Consider the following 22,368-nt stretch of genomic DNA (forward strand, 5'->3'; position numbering starts at 1 on the left):
CCCACTGCAGGGCGTGTAACAGTAGGGTTACGTAATCAGGGCTACACAGAGGGCATGTCTGCGCAGGGCCATTGAGTTTTATCTGTGGGGACCTGGCCACAGCCGGGATGTGTCTTCTGTCATCGTTCGTCTGTTCTGTGCAATACAAGCAGCCGCATTTACATTTATACTCCTTGAAATGAAAGTTGCCAGGGTTGGTTGTATTCTAGGAAATGATTATATTGGTTCTGTATCATAAAGGACAAGTTCCTAGTTGTAAAAATGACAGAAGCTTTGGTACACTGCTGCCCTCTTGTGGTTCTTTACAATGATGGCTGTCATTTTCATGCTCTCCTTTAGCATTCTAATTCCTCTTATAAAATCAAATAACCAGCACATGGTCAGCCTTTATTTTAGCTGCACTTCTCATAAAAAGAAAAGTAACTACATAAATGGTTAAGTATAGAAGAATAGCATTAACAAGCTCCTTTCATCGCTCATTGCCCAATGTAACACAAACCCATCACCCAAGCAAAAATCCACACAGACTCATACTTCACGACTTTTAACCATGAGTTCGCTGTCTTTCACCCTAGCTGTCAATAATTGGAAATGACTGATTATACGGCAGCTTGTCTTACCGTTTATGTTCTCTAACTTCACATCTTGGCTTCTTCTCCCGCGGCGCTCTCAGGGTCGTGGCGGTAAGAAGTTCCACATAGAACTGAAGGAGATCATGGAGCGGGACCCGCTCTCCCAGCTGTGTGAAAACGAGAAGGATTTGATCTGGACCCTACGACACGACTGCCACGAGAATTTCCCCCAGTCTCTACCAAAGCTGCTGCTCTCCGTTAAGTGGAGCAAACACGAGGACATGGCCCAGGTCAGCCAGGGTGTCTGCCGTTGAGACGCTGAATCTAGATGTAATGGTCCAGTCGGCCACTAAATGAAACTTCTTTTATGAAATCATTTCCATGCAACTACGAATTAATAAGTGCTTTTTTTTTCATTCAAACCTGTTCCTCATATTAAATTGGCTTTATGGAATGTCATTGCCTCTATACCAGAGTTAAAGCCATTTTTTAAATATTATTTATCCTCGCAAGTCTCAGTTGGATTGTAACGCAAGTTTATCTTCCTATTGTTGAACATTTCCGCAAATATGTATGCCTAAATCCATTATATTATAGGATTGATTTCATCAGTCTTAAACTACATTAAATTCAAATTCTGCATTTTTATAATTAATATAGAATGTGTATCATAGTAAATTGATATAAACTGAAAATTTGACCATGTCCAACAAAACTGGCTAATTATGTAAAATTGAAATATGATGTCCCATAATAGGATCTTCATGTTAGTTTAAGCCAGTGGATATTTATACGTTCCTCTGTTATTTAGAGCTATATTAGAAAAACTTTGCTGAACTTTAGTGGATTTTTCATAGATCTCAACTTCGTCAAATACTGAAGACGAGGATATCCCAATTAGAGGTATTAGATCAGGATAATAAGACAGGATAATAAAGCTATTTTTACACATTGTGTTAGTTCTCTGATTAGTTGATATAAGGTGAAATAAAGTAACGTTTGTCTGGAATAAACCTAATCTTTCAAAGCTAGGGATAACATTTATTTGAATCGACAATAAACAGCAACACCCTAACAATATGATTGGCCGGCAATACGTTGTAAACTGTAGAGCACTTTGGTGCTGTTAAAAAGTAACATTAGTTCTGTATTTTTTTTTCAACCTAATGAAGTTAATATCGAACCTTGTACCATTCCTCCTGTGAAGTAAAGTTCTTATATTAGCTCCTGTGTAACCAAACTGTTTAATTCGTTCAAGCACCTAAACATGTGTCATTTTTAACATGTTAATCTGCGTGTGCCCTCAGCTCCAGGCACTGCTTCAGATTTGGCCCAAACTGTGTCCCAGAGACGCTCTGGAGCTTCTGGACTTCAACTATCCTGACCAGTACGTCAGGAAGTATGCTGTGAACTGCCTGCGGGACATGAGGTAAATGCCTGCATCGGTCCACATTAATACATTAATAGTCATGCCCCTTGGACTTGTAAGGTTTTATGTTAAAACTTGAGTATTTTTGGGATTATATGATAATCCCAAGAATACTAAAATGCATAATTTGTTGATGATTTTTTTTTTAATTTACACATCTTAAAACTGTTTGGTTAAAAAAAAAAAAAAACTCCACATCACCTCAAACACAACCATCATCTTTGTAAACTTTGACAGTAACAGCATCATGCTGAGGGAATGCTTTACTAAAGTCTGGACCGGGACACTGGTTGTAGATGGTTAGGAAGATGGGTGGAGCTGAATGAAAGCTGATCAATCTATAAGAGCCTGTAGCCTGGGGCGGAGGTTCACTTCCCAGCAGGACCACTCAGTTGTGGTCTTAACATTTCTATTCATACAGAAGATTTAACTGGTAACAGGTGATGTTCATTTGGCTTACCTTCCTAGAGTAAAAAAACCCTCTGGGCATTTTAAAAATCTTAATGAAACCATTGCTAGGACACCGCCGCTAACCTCAGTGACTCTGTTCTTGTACCTGTTTTCTCTCCTTTCCGTCCAGCGACGAGGAACTGTCGCAGTACCTCCTGCAGTTGGTGCAGGTGTTGCGTTATGAGCCTTATTACGACTGTGCCCTCACCCACTTCTTGCTGGAACGTGCGCAAAGCAACCGTAAAATTGGACACTTCCTTTTCTGGCACCTGCGGTGAGTGAGTCTCCGCAGGCAGATGAGGATGTTCAGCTATAATCAAGCATTAAAGGCTGATGAATACGGATGAAGGTTCTCATTTGTCCCCCGCTGCGTCTCTGCTACCTCCTACAGATCGGAGATCAACATGCCCGCCGTTTCGGTCCAGTTTTCCCTCATCCTGGAGGCGTATTGTAGAGGAAGCATCCCTCATATTGAGGTTTTACAGAAACAGGCAAGAAACGCTAAGTCCGATTTATCCCCCTTTTACACTACAAGTCTTAAAACAGTTGAAAAAATATCCTTCATCATCCTGTTATGGGCAGAAATATTGGGGTCTCTGTTCAGATTTCTGTTACTGATTTCTGTCGGTCAGACAGCTGGATGTTTTCAGAATGTTGCTCCGCTATTGTTAACCCTGACAGGGCGAGATTTGTGGCTTTTATTGTGTGTCTTTTTGGCCGTCCCGTCCTCTCTAGCCTTTGACCTCGGCAGTGTGGGCTTTGACAGTCAGTCCTTCACACACTTCCTGCCACTTCCTCCTCCGCTATCTCCCCCCTTTCCTGTTGTAAAGAGCAAACGCAGCCTGATGCATGTGAATGTGGGCTGCTGTCGGTAGCAGAAATGCTGTACAAACCCCAAAACCTTCTTCTCGTAGCCGAACTTGTCGGTTTCTGTCGCCAGGTGGATGCCCTGACGAAGCTGAAGTCCGTCAATGAGCTGATCAAACTGGGAACCATTAAGAACGCTCGTAGCAAAACGAAGGAGGCCATGCTGACCAAGGAGGCCATGATGAAATGTTTGAGACAGAGCGGCTACTCGGAGGCTCTGTCGGACCTGAGCTCCCCCCTTAACCCCAGTGTGCTGCTGTCTGACATCAAGTAAGATAACACGACTGCTGGCACCAGTATCCCCTCCCCCGACTGGAGGTAAAAGCCGTCCGGGCCTCAGATAACCCTTTATTCTCCGCCGTTGTGCTCCTAGTGTGGAGAAGTGTCGCTATATGGACTCCAAGATGAAGCCGCTTTGGATCGTTTACAACAACAAGTTGCTCGTCGGAGACACTTTGGGAATCATCTTCAAAAACGGAGACGGTAGGAATGACACGGTGATGGGGCCGGGGTTGGGAATTTGGGTGAACAAGACTTTGCAAAAGTGTTTAGTCCACTTTTCCGTCACATGACCACCAAAAACATTTTGATGTCATAGACTGACAGGAAATGCCTGATGGTGAAGCAGAAGGGGAAAAATTCATGGTTTTCAAAGTTATCGTTTAGAAATTCAGTTGTAAAATCTTGTCTTTGCTTTGAAGCCACCTAATAAAATCCAGTTGACTTCTAGGTGGCCTAATTATGGTAACTCTGGAGGAGCTGCAGCTCAGTTGGGGGAATCTGTTGACTGGACAGCTATTAGTCGTACCCTTCACAAATCTGTTCTGCAGCATCAAGATGATTACCGTTGTTGAAAGAAATGTAGAAGTAGTTCCATTTCCGCTTAGTCGTGTGAAAGGAGGTGTTCTGTAAAGACCAAAATTTAGCTTTTCTGCTTCACACACAGCAGAGTGAACATCTTAAAACTGCACAGGACCTCAAATGCTTCATCCCCTCGGTGAAGCATGGTGGTGACAGCATCATACGAGGGGAATATTTTTATTTTTCAAAGGTGGTCAAAGCTGATTAAATGTAGGACAATCCTGGACAAAAAACCCGTTAGAGGCTGCAAAGAACACTGGCTTTAAAGATACAACCAGAACTACCGTGGAATGGTTTGGATTAAAGTGAATCCATGTGTGAGAATGGCCCAGTCAAAGTCCAGACCTAAAACAAATTGGGAATCTGTGGCAACACCTGAAAACTGAGGCTTTTATCGGCAAACATTTTGAAAACCATGTGTTCATTTCCTTTCGGTTTGACAATAATGCTCACCTTTGTGTTGGTCTGTCCCATAAAATGCTCTCAAGTTTGTGGTTGGAACCTAATAAAGTGTCAAAATGTTTAAGAAGTAGGAATACTGTAGCCAAGCTCTGTACACTGACAGAATTAAACCAGATGTCCCTTTTTTAAATGTCTTCTTTCATTCCAATCAGCTTTCATTGTCCCTTTCATTTCCTAGACTTGAGGCAAGATATGTTGACCCTACAGATTCTGAGGTTGATGGATCTGCTGTGGAAGGAGGAGAATCTGGACCTCAGGTGAACTTTTCTCTGCATTTATCTGTGTTTACGTGCCTGTATGATTGGGGAGGCCAAACCTCTGTCGGGCCTCCTTTTTTTTCCTGCTCTTGGTGGTGAAGAGGAAGCTCTGGGGCGGTACATGAGGGGGACTGCGGCTCTTTATAACACCATAGTAGTTCATCCTCCACTCCAGGCATACATGCACACTTTCACACTCTGACGCAATATCTGCATCCACACTCGTAACACTTTCACAATCCCCGGTTTCGTACGTCCCTGTGCCCTCACACATCTGGAGCCGTGCAGTGAAAGGAGCTGTTGTGACAGTTGAGCTTTATGGGAGGTACTTCAGATTACAGGGTCACAGGTTCAGGGGTCAGACACCCCAACAGGATGATGGGAATGAAACCACAGCGACATTGTATACCTTTCCACAAATAAGCGTCCCTGTCTGCTCTCTGTTTTTACATTAATGTAGGAATGTAGCGCGATACAAGACAGAAAAAAAATCCTAGAAAAATAAAGCTGCTTTCGTACTGTTTAATATAAAATTCTCACTCATTCTTGTTCTCAAGTTTTTCCCACCCATCCTTATGCCACATTTAACAATGTTTACACTGTAGGGGCAATAAAATGCACCACTAATCTGCAAACAAAACACTCCTATCAGACCACTGGGCTGGCCATTTTTCTTGAAAAAATAGTGGGTGCCTCCTCTTTCTTAAAAATGTGGGATAAGGTAAACCTTTTGGAAACAATGGGAGAAAACGAAGATTAAAAGTCTGCATATGAAGCAAGAATATTACAAACAGCCATTCACGAACCAGCTGGTGTATAACAATGGCTACTTGATGACTAACGCTACATGGATACAAAGCAAAAATCAGTGGAGTGCAGAAAAAGGCTCGTTGAAGATGTGGGAATTGTAGGAATTTGCCACAAGAAATGTTGGCAACAGTACGCTCGATTTGTGAAGGTTAAAACGTCCGCGGAGAGTCAGAGCGGAGAGTCGGTGCCAAGTCCGCGCGGCTCACAGTATGCACACAGTACGCCTGAGTATGTGGGGGGGCCTTACGTGACAGAAAAATAGAAACAACTCTGTGATCTTAGTGCCACACAAATGGTTTGTAAAGATGTTAATCTGAACATTGGGGCAAAGAAAGCCAGAAATGTGACATCCAGAGACATAGAAACTGTTGAGTTATTTAGGCTAGCTTATTTTTATACATATCACTAATATAACTTGCAATTCAAAAGCTTTTATACCAGATTATTTAAACACAACTTTTATACGCAATCATTGTTTACATTCCAATTGTTTACCTTTTAATTACAAGCTGTATGCAACGAAATTTCGTTCTGTATGCACTCTGTACATACAAAATGACAGAGTGCATACAGAAAAAAACAAAACATGCTTTCAAGTAGCATGTTTTGTTTTTGCTTTTTTTTTGCAGTTTAACATAAATAAGCCTAGGCTGTATTTTATTTGTACTAAATGACCTTAAAATATTTTAATTTTCCTTGTCTTCCCCATAATCATCAGTCTAAATATACCCGAGACTGTCTTCTTCTATTATTAAATCTAAATCTTAGACGTACCAGTAAAATAAACGTTGGAGTCATTTTATGTAGCCATCGTCAAATCCTTTGCTCTTTCTTCAGGATTGTGCCGTACGGTTGCCTAGCAACAGGTGACAAAGCGGGCCTGATTGAGGTGGTGTCGTCAGCAGACACGATCGCAAACATCCAGCTGACCAGCAGCAACGTTGCCGCAGCCGCCGCCTTCAACAAGGACGCTCTGCTGAACTGGCTCAAAGAGAGGAACTCTGGGTACGACGGGGGTGAAGCCAACCTGTTGGGATCTGCAAAAAAATAAGAATAAAAAAACACTTTTTAAGCATGGTTGTGTGTCCTGTCTTCACAGTGACGCTCTCGATCGGGCCATCGAAGAGTTCACTCTGTCGTGCGCGGGCTACTGTGTAGCCACGTACGTCCTGGGCATCGGAGACCGCCACAGCGACAACATCATGGTCCGCAGCACAGGACAGGTCAGACAAACGTGTGTGTGTGTGTGTGTGTGTGTGTGTGTGTGTGTGTGTGTGTGTGTGTGGAAGTCAGACAGCCTTCCTCTCTGTCAGTGCGGCTCACTACCCGCATCGTTCTGTCTCAGCTTTTTCACATAGACTTCGGCCACATCCTCGGCAACTTCAAGTCCAAGTTCGGCATCAAGAGGGAGCGCGTGCCTTTTATCCTGACTCACGACTTCATCCACGTCATTCAGGAGGGCAAGGCGGGGAACACCGAGAAGTTTGGCAGGTTTGTTCCTCGCTCTTTTGGTTTGCTTTATTTCTTCACCATCCGTTATTCCTAAATCTGCAATATTACTAAATTATTTATTTAAAAAAAAAAAGGCTCAACATATTTTCTACAGATTTTCTGTTCTTTTATATGGCACGCCTAGTGCTGTTGACTGTTTCTGTGGTTAGGGTTTTGGGTTTAGATTGTTTTGACCATGTAAGGGACTCAAATGTAAGTAGATGCAATAATAAACTAAACAAGCGCCTTGCACAAATAAGAGCTAACATAACGACTTGTTTACCTGGTTGGTCAGCTTAGAACCAGTTCTGTGTTTAGGTTTACGTGCCTAGACACAAGCCGGGAATACCTTCCAAAAGTATTCACACCCATTAAGCTTTCCACTTTCCTGCCGTGAACAGCGTTTTATTAACTTATTGTGTATTTCTACACAAATTAAATTACACATAGATGAAGCTGTTAACAAATTGGATGACTAGTGAAAGAAGTTGGCGGCCCTGAATTGTATACGGGGCGTCTTGGTAAAGGGAGCTGAATACAAGTGTTTGCCACACTTTTCAGATTTGTAAGAAATTTGTAAAGCCATTAAACGTGTACCTGTGAGTTTGTATCTGCAGCAAACAGTGACAAGATGGGATGAAGTTCAATAAAGGGCTGTAAATGATATGATGGCATCAACTCGGTGTTGGTCCAGAATATTGAGTGCAAACTGTGGTTTTTAATAATATGTTATGATGTAAAGGTTTATTTGTCTTATATTCTACCAAAGGGATGGTAACGTTTCCTTACAATATGATCATCTACAAAGATATAAAATAAACTAAAGGAGGTTCAAGCTATATAATTAATTAAATGTGAGAAAGTGCCGTTTGTTTCCTATTTCATAGTTGTGATAAAGCCATTTTACAGGTTCCAATATAAACATTGAGCTGTTATACTTTGAATAGTGTGCATTCTGTTGATTATACATGTTTTATATTTTTGTTTTCCAGTCTAAGTAAACTAAAACAAGAACAAAATCTTTTAAAGCAATTATTTTAACGCCTGTAATCGGTTTAAAAGAAAAGGCTGAGGTCCTTGTTGCAGTACTGCTTTCCGCCAGCAGGCTGCGGTAAAGATTCACAACTAGAAGACATTTATGCACGAATGAGCAGCTACGTGCTCTGTTGCCTGATAGGATCTCTGAAAACATGCTGCAGTTTGAGGAGAACATGATGGACATCAGCTTGGTCTGTTCACTCAAATATCATCTAAAAAAAAAAAAAAAAAAAAAAAAAAGCTTTTTCTCAAAGGCATTTCCAAAGTTAATGGAAGAGTGACCACTTGGTAGCAAACTAAATGAGGGCTAGATGAAGACTTTACCACAGTATGGTAAACCAGAGTTAACATGCTGTAAAAATGCCATATTTGACACTCATCAAAGTTTATTTAAACATGGATGTAAGTTTAAGCACAGCTTTTTATTTGTGCGGGGAGGACAAGAGGAAAACCTCTGCTCTGTTTGGTTTTGTTGTTGACATGGCTAAGAGGTTTGCATTCATGCAGCCTGCAAAGACTCCATAAAGCAACACTGCCATCGCACGTACATAGTGCCAAGAATACACTGGTTTTGGGGTCAAGTCGGATCCGTTTTTTTGAGGGTGGAATTACCCCTGAGCTCCATCATGCTGTGTTGCCGTGGCCTAGATCCATACCTGCATTTATAGCTGTACAGTGGGGGGCAGTGCAGCACTTATAAGCGCTGGTGTATTACCTCTGATGACCTCTAAGCCTGATTATCCAGCTAGCTTTGCAGTGGGGTGTTTGCAAAAGGCTGCCATCTCTCAGATTGTTTTCATCTAAAACGGCTAAATACAGCGGTGGGCGGCGGCTGCTGCGTCAGCAACGGCGGTATCTGTGGGTTCCAGTAGGTGAACATTGTGTACACTGGCAAGTTGGTGCGTATGCAAGAGGAAATGCTCTTTTTTTGCTGTTGTTTTGGTTTTGATTGTTATTGTTTTTGTTTGTTTTTATCTTTAATGGCTGCGAGAGAAAAAAATGGGGATTTGTCTCTTTCTGAGCATTCTTAAAATCTCATCCTCCGTCTGCTCACACGGCGCTCAGACAAAGCCAGGAGCCCTGGGAGGCACCGCTCGGTTGCTCTTAGACAAGACTGAAGTGTTTGTCTCTTATTACAAACAGTTTGTGGTCTTGTGCATTTAGCTCAGTTATGTTTCCACAGATAAGAAAGCTCAAAACAAAACTTCCAATAACATCACCAAACCACACCGGTCTACTTTTCTCTGCTGCAGACAACTACAGCTTTCTATGCAAAGGGTCTCACATAAAATACAAACAAAAGCACAGAAACCTCCATCAGTGGGTTTTTATAGAAGCAGTTCTCCTAGAGATGCAGTTTCTATTTTTATTCTATCAAATGTATCCGATGTACACAACTTCTCACTTTTCTAAACGGTTAACCCACAAAGCAAGATCAGAGTTATAACGTCTTTGTTTTGTAGTCAAGACCAAGCAGCTGTGCTCATACGTCTTCTTTTCTCTTTCTAGTTTCCGTCAATATTGCGAGGATGCTTACCTTATCTTGAGGAAGAACGGCAACCTCTTCATCACCCTGTTTGCCCTCATGCTGACTGCTGGACTACCTGAGCTAACTACTGTCAAAGACATCCAATACTTAAAGGTATCACATGCTGGGATGCATTCCAGGTTGACTTTTATTTTTAACAGCTCTTTCTCTGCAACAAAGCCTTGACCATGAAGTTCTGTGGCCAGACATGCTTCAACAACAAAACTCTGTCCGGGGGGGTCATGGCAGGATTTCTCAGTGGAAATTTCTACTCATTTCTTGTTAGATTTCACATTTTTCATTCATAATTTTTTTTACAGAGTATCCAAGACTTGGGTTGGGGGTCAGTCTCTGCCTGGAGCGGAGTAGTTTAAGTGTCTTGATCACTGGTGCTGGTGGGATGGAAGGGGAGATGGAGGGACGGATGGCAGCAATGTAAGCACTGCTCTGGTCTGTTGTGGTGAAGAAAGACCTGAGCCAAAAACCAAAGCTCTCCATTTACCGTTCCGTCGGCGTCCCCGCCCTCACCTATGGTCATGAGGTATGGATCATGACATCCCAGATACAAGCGGTCCGCTGAGGAGCCGGACTCAGCCTTAGCAAGGCGAGGAGCTCTGTTATCCGGGGGAAGCTCAATGTAGAGCCGCTGATTCTCCGCATCACAAGGAAGCCGGTTGAGCTTCTGATCAGGAAGGCCCCTGGGAGTCCCCCTTTGGAGGTTTCCGGGTACCTCCCAATAGGAAGAAGACCCCAGAACTCGCTGGAGGGGCTATGTATCCCGTCTGGCTTGGGAACACCTTGAATGAGCTGGAGGGTGTTCTCAGGCTGGGCAGAGGGATGTCTGGGTTTTCCTCCTGGATCTGTTGCCTCCGTGACCCGATCTCAGATAAGCAGAAAACAATGGATGGATGAGAGTATCCAAGAATGGCAAAGGAATATTGAGTGGATGGAAAATGTTTGGTAGCGTGTGTGTGCACAAGCAACCGGGGATCACAGTTTTCTCTTCAGTTTTTCACGCAACCCTGATAAATACATTTAAACATTTTATTTTCTTGGGTCTCAAAACCATCCAGGGATGGCTATGCCAGAGTCATTTCATTAAACACTGTAAATCATTTTGCCGCATGCATGTTTTATTATTACAATTTCAAACCTCCCTGTATTCTGTTGGAGTTTTATTTGATACACACAGCACTTAACTGTAAAGTGGAAGCGCAGGCATGGTTTTCAAACTTTTTCTTGATAAAGGGATCAGAAAAACAGTCCAACAGTGCCTTAACCTGTCAAATGGGACCAAAACTGAGCTGTTTGGTCTAACAGTGCCCTAACTCTATCTACACTCAGTGAAACATGGTGGTGGCAGCTTCATGCTGTAGGGATTCGTTTTCTTAGCAGAGGCAGTGAAGCTGGTCAGAGTTGATGGGAAGATGAATTCAGACAAACCCATGACAAATTCAAGGGAAAAAAACAACAGTTAGAGGCTGCTGTAGATTTGGTGCAGAGGTTCATCTTCCTGCAGGATAACGACCCTAAGCATGCAGTCAGCGCAGCAGAAGCATGGATTAGATCAGACCATATTCATGTTAGACAGGCATACTCAAAGTTCAATTAATTGAGACTGTGGCAAGACCCAAGCATATTTTGACCAGGAGGTCAAAAACCAGAGTTAATTTGAGTTATTTGCCTAAAGAGGCAAAAAGTTAATTCTCTGGATCTGCAAAGCTGGTAGAGACATACCGCTAAAGACCTGAGGCAGTTATTTCAGCAAAAGTCGATTCTACAAAGTCTTACCTGCGTAGGGCTGACTAGAACGCAGGCTGTAGTTCCCAGATTTATACTTGTAGAACATTTATGAAAACCATGTTTTAGTTCAGTTAATTTGTGTCTGTGTCACATTAAATCCCAATCAAATACATGTCCAGTATAAATGCTTTTGAAGACTTGTTTTTTTTCCCCATTGAGTCACTTTGCCTTGTTTTTTCTGCGACCCACTAAAAAGCTCCGTGCTCGCTCACGGCGCTGCGCTGTGAGTTATGTAACAGCCTGAGGCTGGTTGTGACCACAGGTAGTTGGTGCGCTCTCAGTTGTGGCTGCACCGACACAGGCCTGCACCACGGTGGAAAGAAAACCCCAGACAGTTCAGTCACCCCGTCAGTCCGTTAGCGCTTTGGGCCCACGCTGGAGCGCCATGCTTCTGGCTCTGTGAGGGGCCCCGTCGCCGTGGCTCCTAGGGCCACTTGTTTTTAAGCGCTGCGGCACCGAGAGCCAGCAGCAGTAGTGTGCACATGCAGTTTCAGTTGCTCGCTGAACGCGTGTTGATGTTGTTGTGCTCCTGCGGTCTGTCGGTGACGCATGTGCTGTGCAAGCACTGCAGATTCCCATGGCAACGGCCGTCAACAGCTGTACATCTGAAAGAAGAGCGAGAGGCAAACTGAGGCCGTTGCAGGATGCAGTTATTGGTCAGCGGCAAGGCGGCCAGAGCCACTGCCAGCAGCTTGACCTTTTCAACGTGGAGATTAGCACCAATTTTACAAAAACTGTCAGGTTTGTGTGAAAGATCTGAACCAACACAGCAGCTGTCTGAAGGCCGGAGGTGTCATATAAATTTTATGGTTAAGGAATGCTACGGTGCTGCTACTTAAATCAACCTTTTTAATCTTGTCACATGATGTTGAGGGGAAACGTCCTCAATAAAGTGGTATATAATTGAAAAATTCAGTAATTCGGTTCATAGTGTGAACCTCCTACATTATATTGAATCACTACCTGCAGAATGACATTTTAATGCATTAATTGCTGTTGATTTTGAGGAATATGGCTTACAAAAAAAATTAAAAATCCAAATTGCAGAACACCGGTAAATATTTTTTCATCCATAAATATAGGCCTGCTGAAAATCTTGTCCATCAACTGTAAAATGCATGCGTCCACTATTTGGTCAGGGCTCCTTTTGCATAAATTAGTGCATAAATGCCACGTGGCGTGGAGGCGGTCAGTCGTTGGTTCTGCTGAGGTGATGAGGAAGTGCAGGTTGCTTTTGATAGCGGCCTTCGGATAATCTGCGTTGTTGGGAATGGTGTCTCTCATCTTCCTCTTAAAAAGACTTCATAGATTCCCCATGTCAGACCACGTTGCTGACCAAAAAGCACAGTGCTACCATGGCCATTAAATATTTATCAGTGCGTAGTCACTCTTGAAGCTCTGACCTCAGCTGCTGTCCAGTCCTTGTGTATCTCCTCCAAACCTTTGAGTTGTTCTTGGTTCATTATTGTCTTGCTTAGGCGCGTTTTCCTTCCACTAAACTTTTCGTTAATGTAATTGGACTCAGCACTGTATAAAAAACAAGCTTCTTTGTGTAAACCACAACATTTCTGCAGAAAACTCCTATTTTGGTATACAGTTGATGAGAGCCTGAGCAACTGTAGAGTTGCAAGTGATTATAAGCTAGAATCATCAAAATCAACAGAAATAACACTTTAAATATCACTCTGTGATAGCACTGTGATACATTAGTTTTTGTACTTAATTACTGTAATAAAGTAACTTTTGGTTGCTATTCTAATGTACTGAAATGCATGTATATTGTAGTTAATTATGCAGCACTTGTGTGTGTTTTACTTTTCTTAATATTCACTAAAAACATGGTTTTACCTCAAATCTCCCATATGTTACCCTGTTAATAGACTTGTTTCACAAAATGACCAATTTCATATAAGAAAATTATTTTAATTTAGCTTGATAGCAATTTTATTTTTACCCAGCCTTTTTATCCTTATGCAGTGCATAACTGATTTATATTCTGACCCCAAATAATGTTTATATCACTTATACACAAAATTAAATCTGCAAGTTATGTAGATTTCATGTATGAAAAATCTCCCAAACTGTGTGGATGGGAGAAAGCTGGGATACCGGATGTTATTCATTATCTTCCTGCATTCTGTACTAATCCCTCTTCTCTCCTCCTCTCCTTCCCCATCAGGACTCTCTGGCTCTGGGGAAGACGGACGAAGAGGCCCTGAAACAGTTCCGGCAAAAGTTTGATGAAGCGCTGAGAGAGAGTTGGACGACCAAGGTGAACTGGATGGCCCACAACGTGGCCAAAGACAACCGCTCCTAGAGCTGCTGGAACAAGCCCTGTAGAAACTGGCGGCCAGGAGACAAGGCTGGGGCACGTGTGGAGGGGGCCAGATATGCCAAAGGGACAGGGTAGCATGAATATCCATCTATCCTGATTTTAAAGAAGGGAATCGAGCTCAAATCTGCAACACAGGCAGATTCAACCCTGAGTGCTGTAAACCGAGTAAATCTACTCTTAGGTTAGTTCAGTTACCCTGCAAGCCCCCCCTGCCTTCTCCAACCGTGGCGTGGCGCCCCCACGAACTTTAAAATTATGCTCTGGAATCGTTTCTGAGGAATCGCCGTCATGGACGATGTTTACAAGTTTTGCACAGCCTCGACAGCTGGTGGAGAACGCCGCCAGAGGAAGGGAACTAAGCACCCCCCTTCGCCCACGCTAACTCTTCAGGGAGGACCTCTCCGTACAGACGGCTGCAGCATCCAGCGAACCAACGGGGAGCGTTTGGGGGAAAAGCTGGATTAGTCAGGATGAAACGCTCATGAAAAGGTGCCGGGTAATCCGACGACACCCCCCAGGTGCAACGAGCTGGGGTAGTAATAAAGAAAGCGGCGGAGCTTAGAACGGAGCTGCATTTGTCGTTTATGTCTTAAAATACTGAACACCACGACCAGTGCGACCTCTGACCCTGTGGTCTAAAGGTTTGCTGCGAAGAAGATTGTATTTCTTTTGTTTTTACCGTGTAAGAGACGTTTGTGTTCCCGTATGCTTTACCCAGTCCGCGCAGGAAACGACCGAAGAAGAGGCGTCTTGGAGGAAGAAGATGCTCCGAGCCTCGTGGTCCACAACTCTCGCTTCGTGCGGACCTTTGAACACTGGAATGTTTTAGACACATACGAGTCATTTAAGTAATTCACACAGACTTTTAATTAACTAAACACTTAATTTTATTTTTAATTTGGAGAAAAAAAAATGTTAACCTCGCAGAGTCGGAAGCATTACTACGACTGTCCAGTTCTAAAGGGCCGAGAAGCTACGATGTCAAGCTCACAGCAGCGGGTGCTTTGGTCACAACCAAAACAGACAGCAGACGTTCGTTAATTTTATTATGGGCTGTTTTTAATAATCGGTTTCCTAAACTGAATGTGCAAACTCGTCCCGCTCTGTTGGGTGTATTTGTTTTTATACAAGCAGATGTGGGCGGAGTCGGCTGCCTGGTAGGCGGGGTTTGTTAGTGGGGTCGCTGGACTGCGATGCGGACCTTCTTGTTGTTTGGACAAACGGTGCTCCTCCGGGCATCTGCATCTATATTCAACGTTTGTGCAATATCCAAATGTACGTCCCATACCCGCCTCATCTAAAGCTCTGGGCCGGGGGCCTCAGCCTTCACTATACTCGTCGTCTCCTGGTTTGTGTGCAAAAGAAGCTCTACGTCGCACCATTGGCCTTCAGAAGTCTCAAACACTGGATATTGTAAAATGTACAGGCTTTTATTGTTTTGCCATTTGTTTTTTGTTTTCATAGGAGTTTTATTAAAGTTATTTTCCACAGTGCAGCATTTCCGCCTGGGTGAATTTTCTTGTTCTGCTCCGGTCGTGGGTTTGCGTGGTCGTACGCCTACTGAGGGCAGCGTCCTGGATTTTATTCCCGTTTAAGGAGTGATGAGGGTGTTTTTATTGATTTCAGAGCAGAAATATCCTCGCCACTTTCTGCCTCTTCGAGCAGCTGAAGGCTATTTTAAAAGAAAAGCCAATACGGGTGTTATATTATTAGACTTGCATGTCTTGCTGGCGATTGTTCCCTATATGCAGTTTAGCTACTACATTAACACATCTAAACGCACAAAGGAAAAGGAATAACAGGGCCTACTGTCTTTGACTGGGCCCTTGATTTGGTAAAGAGTTTACAGAGAATGGTGCAGGAGCTATTGCTTAATGTTCTTTTAGTTTGATCGTTACTATTGATGGTGCCTTCCAAAAGTACATGCTCCATTTTCAACATTTCCCAGTGCAACCAAACACATTTATATTTTTATATTTGAAAAGTGCAGCATGCATTTGTATTTAACTTTCTAAACCCAGGTACCCCCGGAATCAGTGCAACCAGTGACCTTTGGAAGTCACCTAATCAGTAATTGACTGTATGTGTAAGGTTTGAATATCTCTGTCCAGTTCATCACCTGAAAATAAGTGCGCCAAGACATGGCCGTCTGCATAAAAAGATGGGCCAGGCAAAATTTTCATTTCAAGAGGCCAGAAATGAATCTGCCAGCCTGAGAATGTTTCAGAGCCCACCCCTCTGACAGAAATGCGTCAGCACAGCCATTACGTTGCTCCGTAGCTGCAGCCACAGTCAAACTGCTCAGATCTGTCGCTGATAAAACCACCTTCGCTGTGCACACAGCCTTCTAAGTATAACAGTAAGGGGAAAAAAACTCAGTCCTGCTAAACTGCTTCTGGTTTTACAATTTGTTGATGTGGAGACAGAAGCGCGGTTTGGTGCATCTTTTTATTAAACCTTTAACCAGGAAAGTCACCATTGGGATTAATAATCTATTTTTCAAGGGGGACCTGGGATCTTCAGCAGTCATCTGTGTAATTTTAAGACATAAAGGTGTTTTTTCTCTTTTTTTTTTCTTATTTTCCCGTACATAATTGTTTCCTTTTGGGGGTAAATGACGAAGAGTTTTGTCTCTTTCTGGATGGACTTTGCAGAGTAATTGGTGAGTTTACTGTACCGACGCTGACAGTGCACACTTAAGGAATCATAGGAATTAATACTAAGGCCAAATTTATAAATACCTCAAATCATATCAGGAAGATTCTTTCAGCGCTCATTTCCTTTCTGTTAAATGAAAGTGTATTTAGCACGCATGCCTCTGTTTGTTTCACTACCCACACCACAATTCATGTGAAAATGAAAGTAAGGTGAGTATAGCATCAGCAGTCAGCTTCTATTCATGCCTGTCTCTCAAAGCCGCAGCAGTGGCTCAGCTCTTGGTGAGTTGTTCTTCACAGCAGGTATGTAATAAAGGAACCTAATTTTCTAAGTTCCTCACAGAGGGTATGGACACATTGGAAGATAAGCCATTTACAGGCTGAAAATGTGTGCGTCACATTAACGCACTGCGGCGTCCTAATAGAGTCCCAAGGTTTGTGAAAACGAGGTACCCAACAGCCACTAATCACCTGAATTACAGGGCTCTGAGAAGGACTGCTCATGTTCCGCATAATGGTATTTTATTTATGGGAATAGATTTGGTGTGAATTGTCTGGTAGACGGTTCCAAAAAAAGTCAAAAAGCCCTGTTCATACTTTGGAAATTTTAAATACTGTCAGCTCTGTGTGCATTTGGTCTGCTCTTGTTTACTTTCTTTGAGACGGATATGTTAAATCAAACTTTGCAAACCATGCAGTTTCAACTTCACGTATTCTTTGCACTGGGTGACTCAGGCCTGAGAACTTTAAATGTAGGACACATGGCAACAGTGCAAGCCTACTCTCAATGAGAATCAAAACTGATGTTAGCATTTTGGGACATCCTCTAACCCGATTACAAAAATTCACTTTTCATTTAAATCTTTAGCTGGGTGGGAGTTTTGACCAAAAGTCTCCATGGAAAGTCTGACAAACCAGGGCCTACAAAGACTGGGAACATCTCTGCCCGCATTCACAAGCTGAACAGTGTTTCTTATTTATTTATTTTTTCAGAGCTTCATCAGTTTCCCACCAAGGATTCTCTGTGCGGTTTGAAGAGTGTGATACTATGGATGTCTTCTGTTGAAACAAATTCTCAGGGCGATCCCAAGAGGAGGCAGAAATTACAGGCTGGCTTCTATTGACCAACACGTCTGCTAAACCATGTATCATGACCTCTAAAACAGTTTTTCACAAATTTAGGCTACAGGCTTTGGGCAATCCCATTTTTCAACATGCGCTAAAGTTTCAAATCTCATTTGAGACTTTGTGCCTGAAGTTTGCATTGTTGTTTCGGTGGGTGCGAGGATATTCAGCTTCCTCCAACAGTTAGAGAATGTTAAATGGGTTAAATAGTTTTATGTGTGCACGTTGGTTTGTCTCTTTTGGCCCAGAGATCTTCACCATCTGAAAAAGGAAAGCACAGAAGCCAAAATGCCTTAAAGTGGCTGTCCTGTACACAAAAGAAGCCAAGATGGTAACTCTGCAGGAGCTGCAAAGAATCTCAGCTCAGGATAATCTATACATTTTACCACCAGGATAAATATCAATTTTGCTTATCACAAATCTGGTCTTTTATAGAAGTGAGCCATTTTTGAAAGAAAGCAGCCATCTAAGTGAAACAAACTTGCAGAAGGGTTTGGGTCAAATGAGACTGACAGGTTGCTGGACACACACAGTATATGCAGAATCCTAAATGTGAAAGAAAACCGACAACGCTCACAACAAATGAGAGAGGGAGGCAAAATACAGGGCTATCCTTGAAGAGAACCTGTTTGTTTTTGTTTTTTTTTTTTTGTGTGGGGGGGGGTGGGGGGGGGCGTTGAGACTGGTCTAGCAGCAGGTTGACCCTAAACTTGCAACCAGAGTGGCTTCTGGCAGGGCATGTTCAAATGGTCCGGTGAAAGACCAGACCTGCAGTAAATCCAATTATGAATCTGTGGCCAAGACCTTAATTGACGATTACAGACACTCTCTGTCTAATCTAAGTTCAAGATTTTTCCCAAAGAGGAATGGGCAAAATGTAAGTCTCTATATGTGTTGGGCTAGAGACCTACCTCAAAAGACTTGGAGATGAAATTGCAATAAAATGTGGTACTACAAGGTACTTAAATATCTGATGTTGTGTATCACTTCCCTTCTCACAATTGAACACTAATTATTGTTGATCTATCGCCTAATATCCCTCTAAAATACAATGTTTGTGGTAGTAATATCAAATTTGGAATACTTTATATACTTTTTTATTACATACTTAATAAAATGTGAAACAATGGAAAGGGTACAAAAACAGTTGCTATGCACTGCAACATTGCTGAACCCAACTGAACTTCCTCATCGGCTGCTTTCTGAGGTTCTTTTCCTTCTTAACAAGTTGGTGGCCTAATCGGTGCTGTTATGGCCTTAACCGGCGTGTTGTTATACTCCTTAGCTAGTTGATTCTTTTTGTGCTCTACTCGCATTAAAGCAGTTTTCTTAAAACTAAGCTGTTAATTGTTTACACCTTAACTTCTCTCCCCAGTGCGCTTATAGAAATAATCTTACTTTAACTGGTAAACTTTTTTTTTCTTTTTTTACTACAATCCTATAGGATTCTATAAGAACTTTAGGTTTGTGTCTTTTTTGAAAGAGAATTGTTCAAGGCCATCTGACCTTCTTGAAGCAGCTGATTGACAATGTTTTTATTGGTATTTGTTTATGACATCGCATAACAGCTTAAACAGATGTTGGGAACAAAGATCCCACTTGAAACAATGATCAGAACAGACGCATACATTCTCATACAAACAGCAACTTGCACCAAATATCCATGAAATGTAATTATTATTAGATCAGTATTTACATTTTCAGCTTTTAGTTTCTCTAATGTTCATATAAGGTTCTCAGAGCTGAACAAAGCTGTGATTTCCCTTTGGCAATGTAAATTAATCTTCCCAGAAAGTTATTCTATCCATTGTTTAGTAGAGGGAGGGCGCTTCTACGCTTTTCCAGCCGAAGACATTTACTCTCCTGGCTTGCAGAAGTCCAAAGTCTAGCAGTTAGGTTTGTTTGTTTGTGTCAAAAGGAATACTGATATTGGAGACTTCTGACAAATGACTGACTTATTTACAGAAATCCAGATTTTTATCCTTTTTTTTTTTTTACATCAACACAAATGTAAAAATGTTCCTTCATCATTCAAACACTTAGTCCATGCATCAGGAACATACTGTAGACTTTTTATTGTGTATTTATTTGTTTTTGTGCCTTTTAAACAAGCCTCATTCCACTCTGTTTCATTTGCCTTATTAAACATCTTGTCTCCAGGCATTGAGTTTGCACATTGAAGAATTGAATATTTTATTTAAGTAGTTTTAGCAGTTTTATTAGTTGCACTATTTTGCTGATATAGACTATTTGATTCTTCTGAATCTCAATGCCTCTGTTTACAACTATCATACATTCAGATCAAACAGCTTTGCTGCTAAAAGTCAGTGATTACTTTTCCAACGGGAGAGTCTAACCTACTTGCTCGGTTATATGGATGCTGAAATAGTTATCTCTTAAAATTGGGGCAGTTTCATGATACCAAAGCAAACTTGTTTTTTGTTTTGTTCAAATCTGTTGGGGGAAAAAAGAGGTAGTAAGCCACTTAAAAAATGAAACCATGGAGATGATTTTAAATGTTTTTCCATAAAGTTTTTTTTTTTACAGCCAAATATAATTTTTACTGCGTATAAAAATAAATAGAAATATACCAATAAAATAAAATTTAAGGCTACATTTCCCATGATGTGTTGTGTAAGTGTGGTCATTACGCTCCGCCTCCTTTCTTGAAAGGTTTATTTGTCAGAACGGACGGCAACGAGCTTGCAGAGCAATGTGTTCATGCTTTGTTATGCATATAAGGAAGAATCAGATATGATGCCCTTTTATTGCATGTCTGCTGCAAATATAGGCTTTTCAAATGTAGGCTGGCGGATTTCTGGTTATGTAATCACAACCATTATTATTAAAAAGCCACCCACACCATGACTAAGTCTTCTTTAAGGAACTCCACCTACCTATAAGATCCCTCATGCCAGCCGGTGAACTGTGTGATTTTCAGAAAAGGGGAAGCGGTGAGGGCGTGATTCATAAATCAGTCCCATTTTACTGTTGTTTTGTTTTTTATTCCACCCACACTCATTACCACAAATGAATGGATTTGTTGTTGGTTCCGGGCGGGTTGATATGGAAAGGTTTCCTGTGTATATGCCCAATGAGGAAAGACCAATTATAGCGCCTAGTCAGCACCTAGTAATACTTCATGGTTTTGTAGTGGTTGGCAGAGAGCATGCTCTGGTGAATTTTGTTGAGCATCAGAAGGTAAGTGGCTGGGTCTGTTGTGGCTGAAGCATCGCCTCAGCAGGTGAGTGAGTGACAACGGCTGGCACTTTGCAGCTCTCATAAAGCTCCAAACCTCCAACGGATGAGACACTCCACAGAGGCTCTTTGGCTTCAGAAAGATACAATATGGTGTTGTGGCTGCCATGCTGGTGACAGTGCTATGTGTGCTCTAGAGCCTTAGTCACTCTAAGTTAACTACGATGACTCAAGTCTGCCACACAACATGGTCCCACTCATCATAATAACATGTGCAAAGAAATGTTTTTCCCTAAATTAGACGTTAAAAAACTTTCTATGAGTGACGTTTGCGCAAATTGTGTTCTTTTGCTAAAATTTTCGTCAGCAATATTTATTTTTAATCTCTACGTTGATCCATCCTGGCATATGATGTCTCAACAGTGGTGTCCCTAAAGGGGGTCTAGGACAACTTCCCACTCCACTGTGCCACTAGTCAAGAAGTTTTACATCCATGAAATACTTTACAAAATTGAATGACGGTTCCCTGTTTACTTGCAAATTTTTTTTTTACACTTGACGTGGCTCTGAGTCAAGTTGTGCCCTTATGCCCCTATTTATTAGCATTTCAATGTACCAATGTTCCCCTAAGGCATGGTATATATGTTTACTTCTTGGGGGTGTATTTTCAGGGACTGTAGAAGAATTATAAAGCTGATTCAAAGGTACATGCACATTATTATCTGAAAGCTTTGTGATACACCTTTTTTCCATTGATTATGCTATTGATCCCAAACCTTGCGTTTGTTGACTTTAAGTATGACAGATTAAGAGCCCACATCGGGCTGTAATATGCAGGTAGATATTATTGACTGTAGTAATAAAACAGCATTCCCTTTCATTAAACCTAAAGGGGATATACTCAAAATCCACTTTTTTAGCCCTTAAATACATTTTGTTGTGTACTTGTATGTATGTAATTGTTACTAGAATTGTTCAATAAAGCTTTATTAAAAAAAAAGTATTAGCGGATACCTCTGTGTTAGCATTACAGACTTAATGTTGTAGCCGACAACATTAAAGGTATACTATGCAACCGGGGTTGATTTTCCAGCGAGGCTCCCCCCAGAGGGCGAAAGTAAAAGTGCACTGTCGTAAAGATGCTCAGCTGTTCTGGTTTCTCCGTCAAGCCAGGCGCGGTTGTTTTGAGCTTAGCAGACAGGCGAACGCAACGAAAAGTGGAAAAAACGGCAGTACAAACAATGACTAACACAGTGAAGGTATGAACATCAAGCTTCCCGCAGCGCTATCTTGGCGCCGCGGTAGCGTCTCGCCAACATAAAAACAAAAAATAATAATAATAATAATAATAATAACAAAACTCGATATTCTTGCATGTTTATTTGACGTTAACACGCGGTTCTTTGTTGTTGCTTTCGCGTGTGCATATAGTGAATGGCAGGGCAAAAACACATGGAGTTCTCGCCGTAAAGTGAGACTTCTGTG

At 41.9% G+C, this 22,368-nt stretch overlaps 1 protein-coding gene across 5 annotated transcripts in view; it reads left to right on the top strand.

Moving 5' to 3' along the window:
- pik3cb (phosphatidylinositol-4,5-bisphosphate 3-kinase, catalytic subunit beta) overlaps window positions 1–15,398 on the top strand; it is a 72,404-nt gene extending 57,006 nt beyond the window's left edge. For all 5 annotated transcript variants that reach the window (XM_036149684.1, XM_036149683.1, XM_036149685.1 and 2 more), the window contains 12 exons: window positions 674–862; window positions 1,880–2,001; window positions 2,582–2,725; window positions 2,843–2,942; window positions 3,392–3,588; window positions 3,692–3,801; window positions 4,820–4,898; window positions 6,546–6,713; window positions 6,808–6,931; window positions 7,054–7,199; window positions 9,747–9,879; window positions 13,748–15,398. In XM_036149684.1, the coding sequence (XP_036005577.1) occupies window positions 674–862; window positions 1,880–2,001; window positions 2,582–2,725; window positions 2,843–2,942; window positions 3,392–3,588; window positions 3,692–3,801; window positions 4,820–4,898; window positions 6,546–6,713; window positions 6,808–6,931; window positions 7,054–7,199; window positions 9,747–9,879; window positions 13,748–13,885 (1,650 nt within the window). In that variant the 3' untranslated portion in view covers window positions 13,886–15,398. The remainder of the gene's footprint in view (window positions 1–673; window positions 863–1,879; window positions 2,002–2,581; window positions 2,726–2,842; window positions 2,943–3,391; window positions 3,589–3,691; window positions 3,802–4,819; window positions 4,899–6,545; window positions 6,714–6,807; window positions 6,932–7,053; window positions 7,200–9,746; window positions 9,880–13,747) is intronic.
- Window positions 15,399–22,368: the final 6,970 nt, after the last annotated feature.

Source organism: Fundulus heteroclitus, chromosome 18 (genome assembly GCF_011125445.2).
Source record: "Fundulus heteroclitus isolate FHET01 chromosome 18, MU-UCD_Fhet_4.1, whole genome shotgun sequence".
NCBI classification, from domain to species: Eukaryota; Metazoa; Chordata; class Actinopteri; order Cyprinodontiformes; family Fundulidae; genus Fundulus; species Fundulus heteroclitus.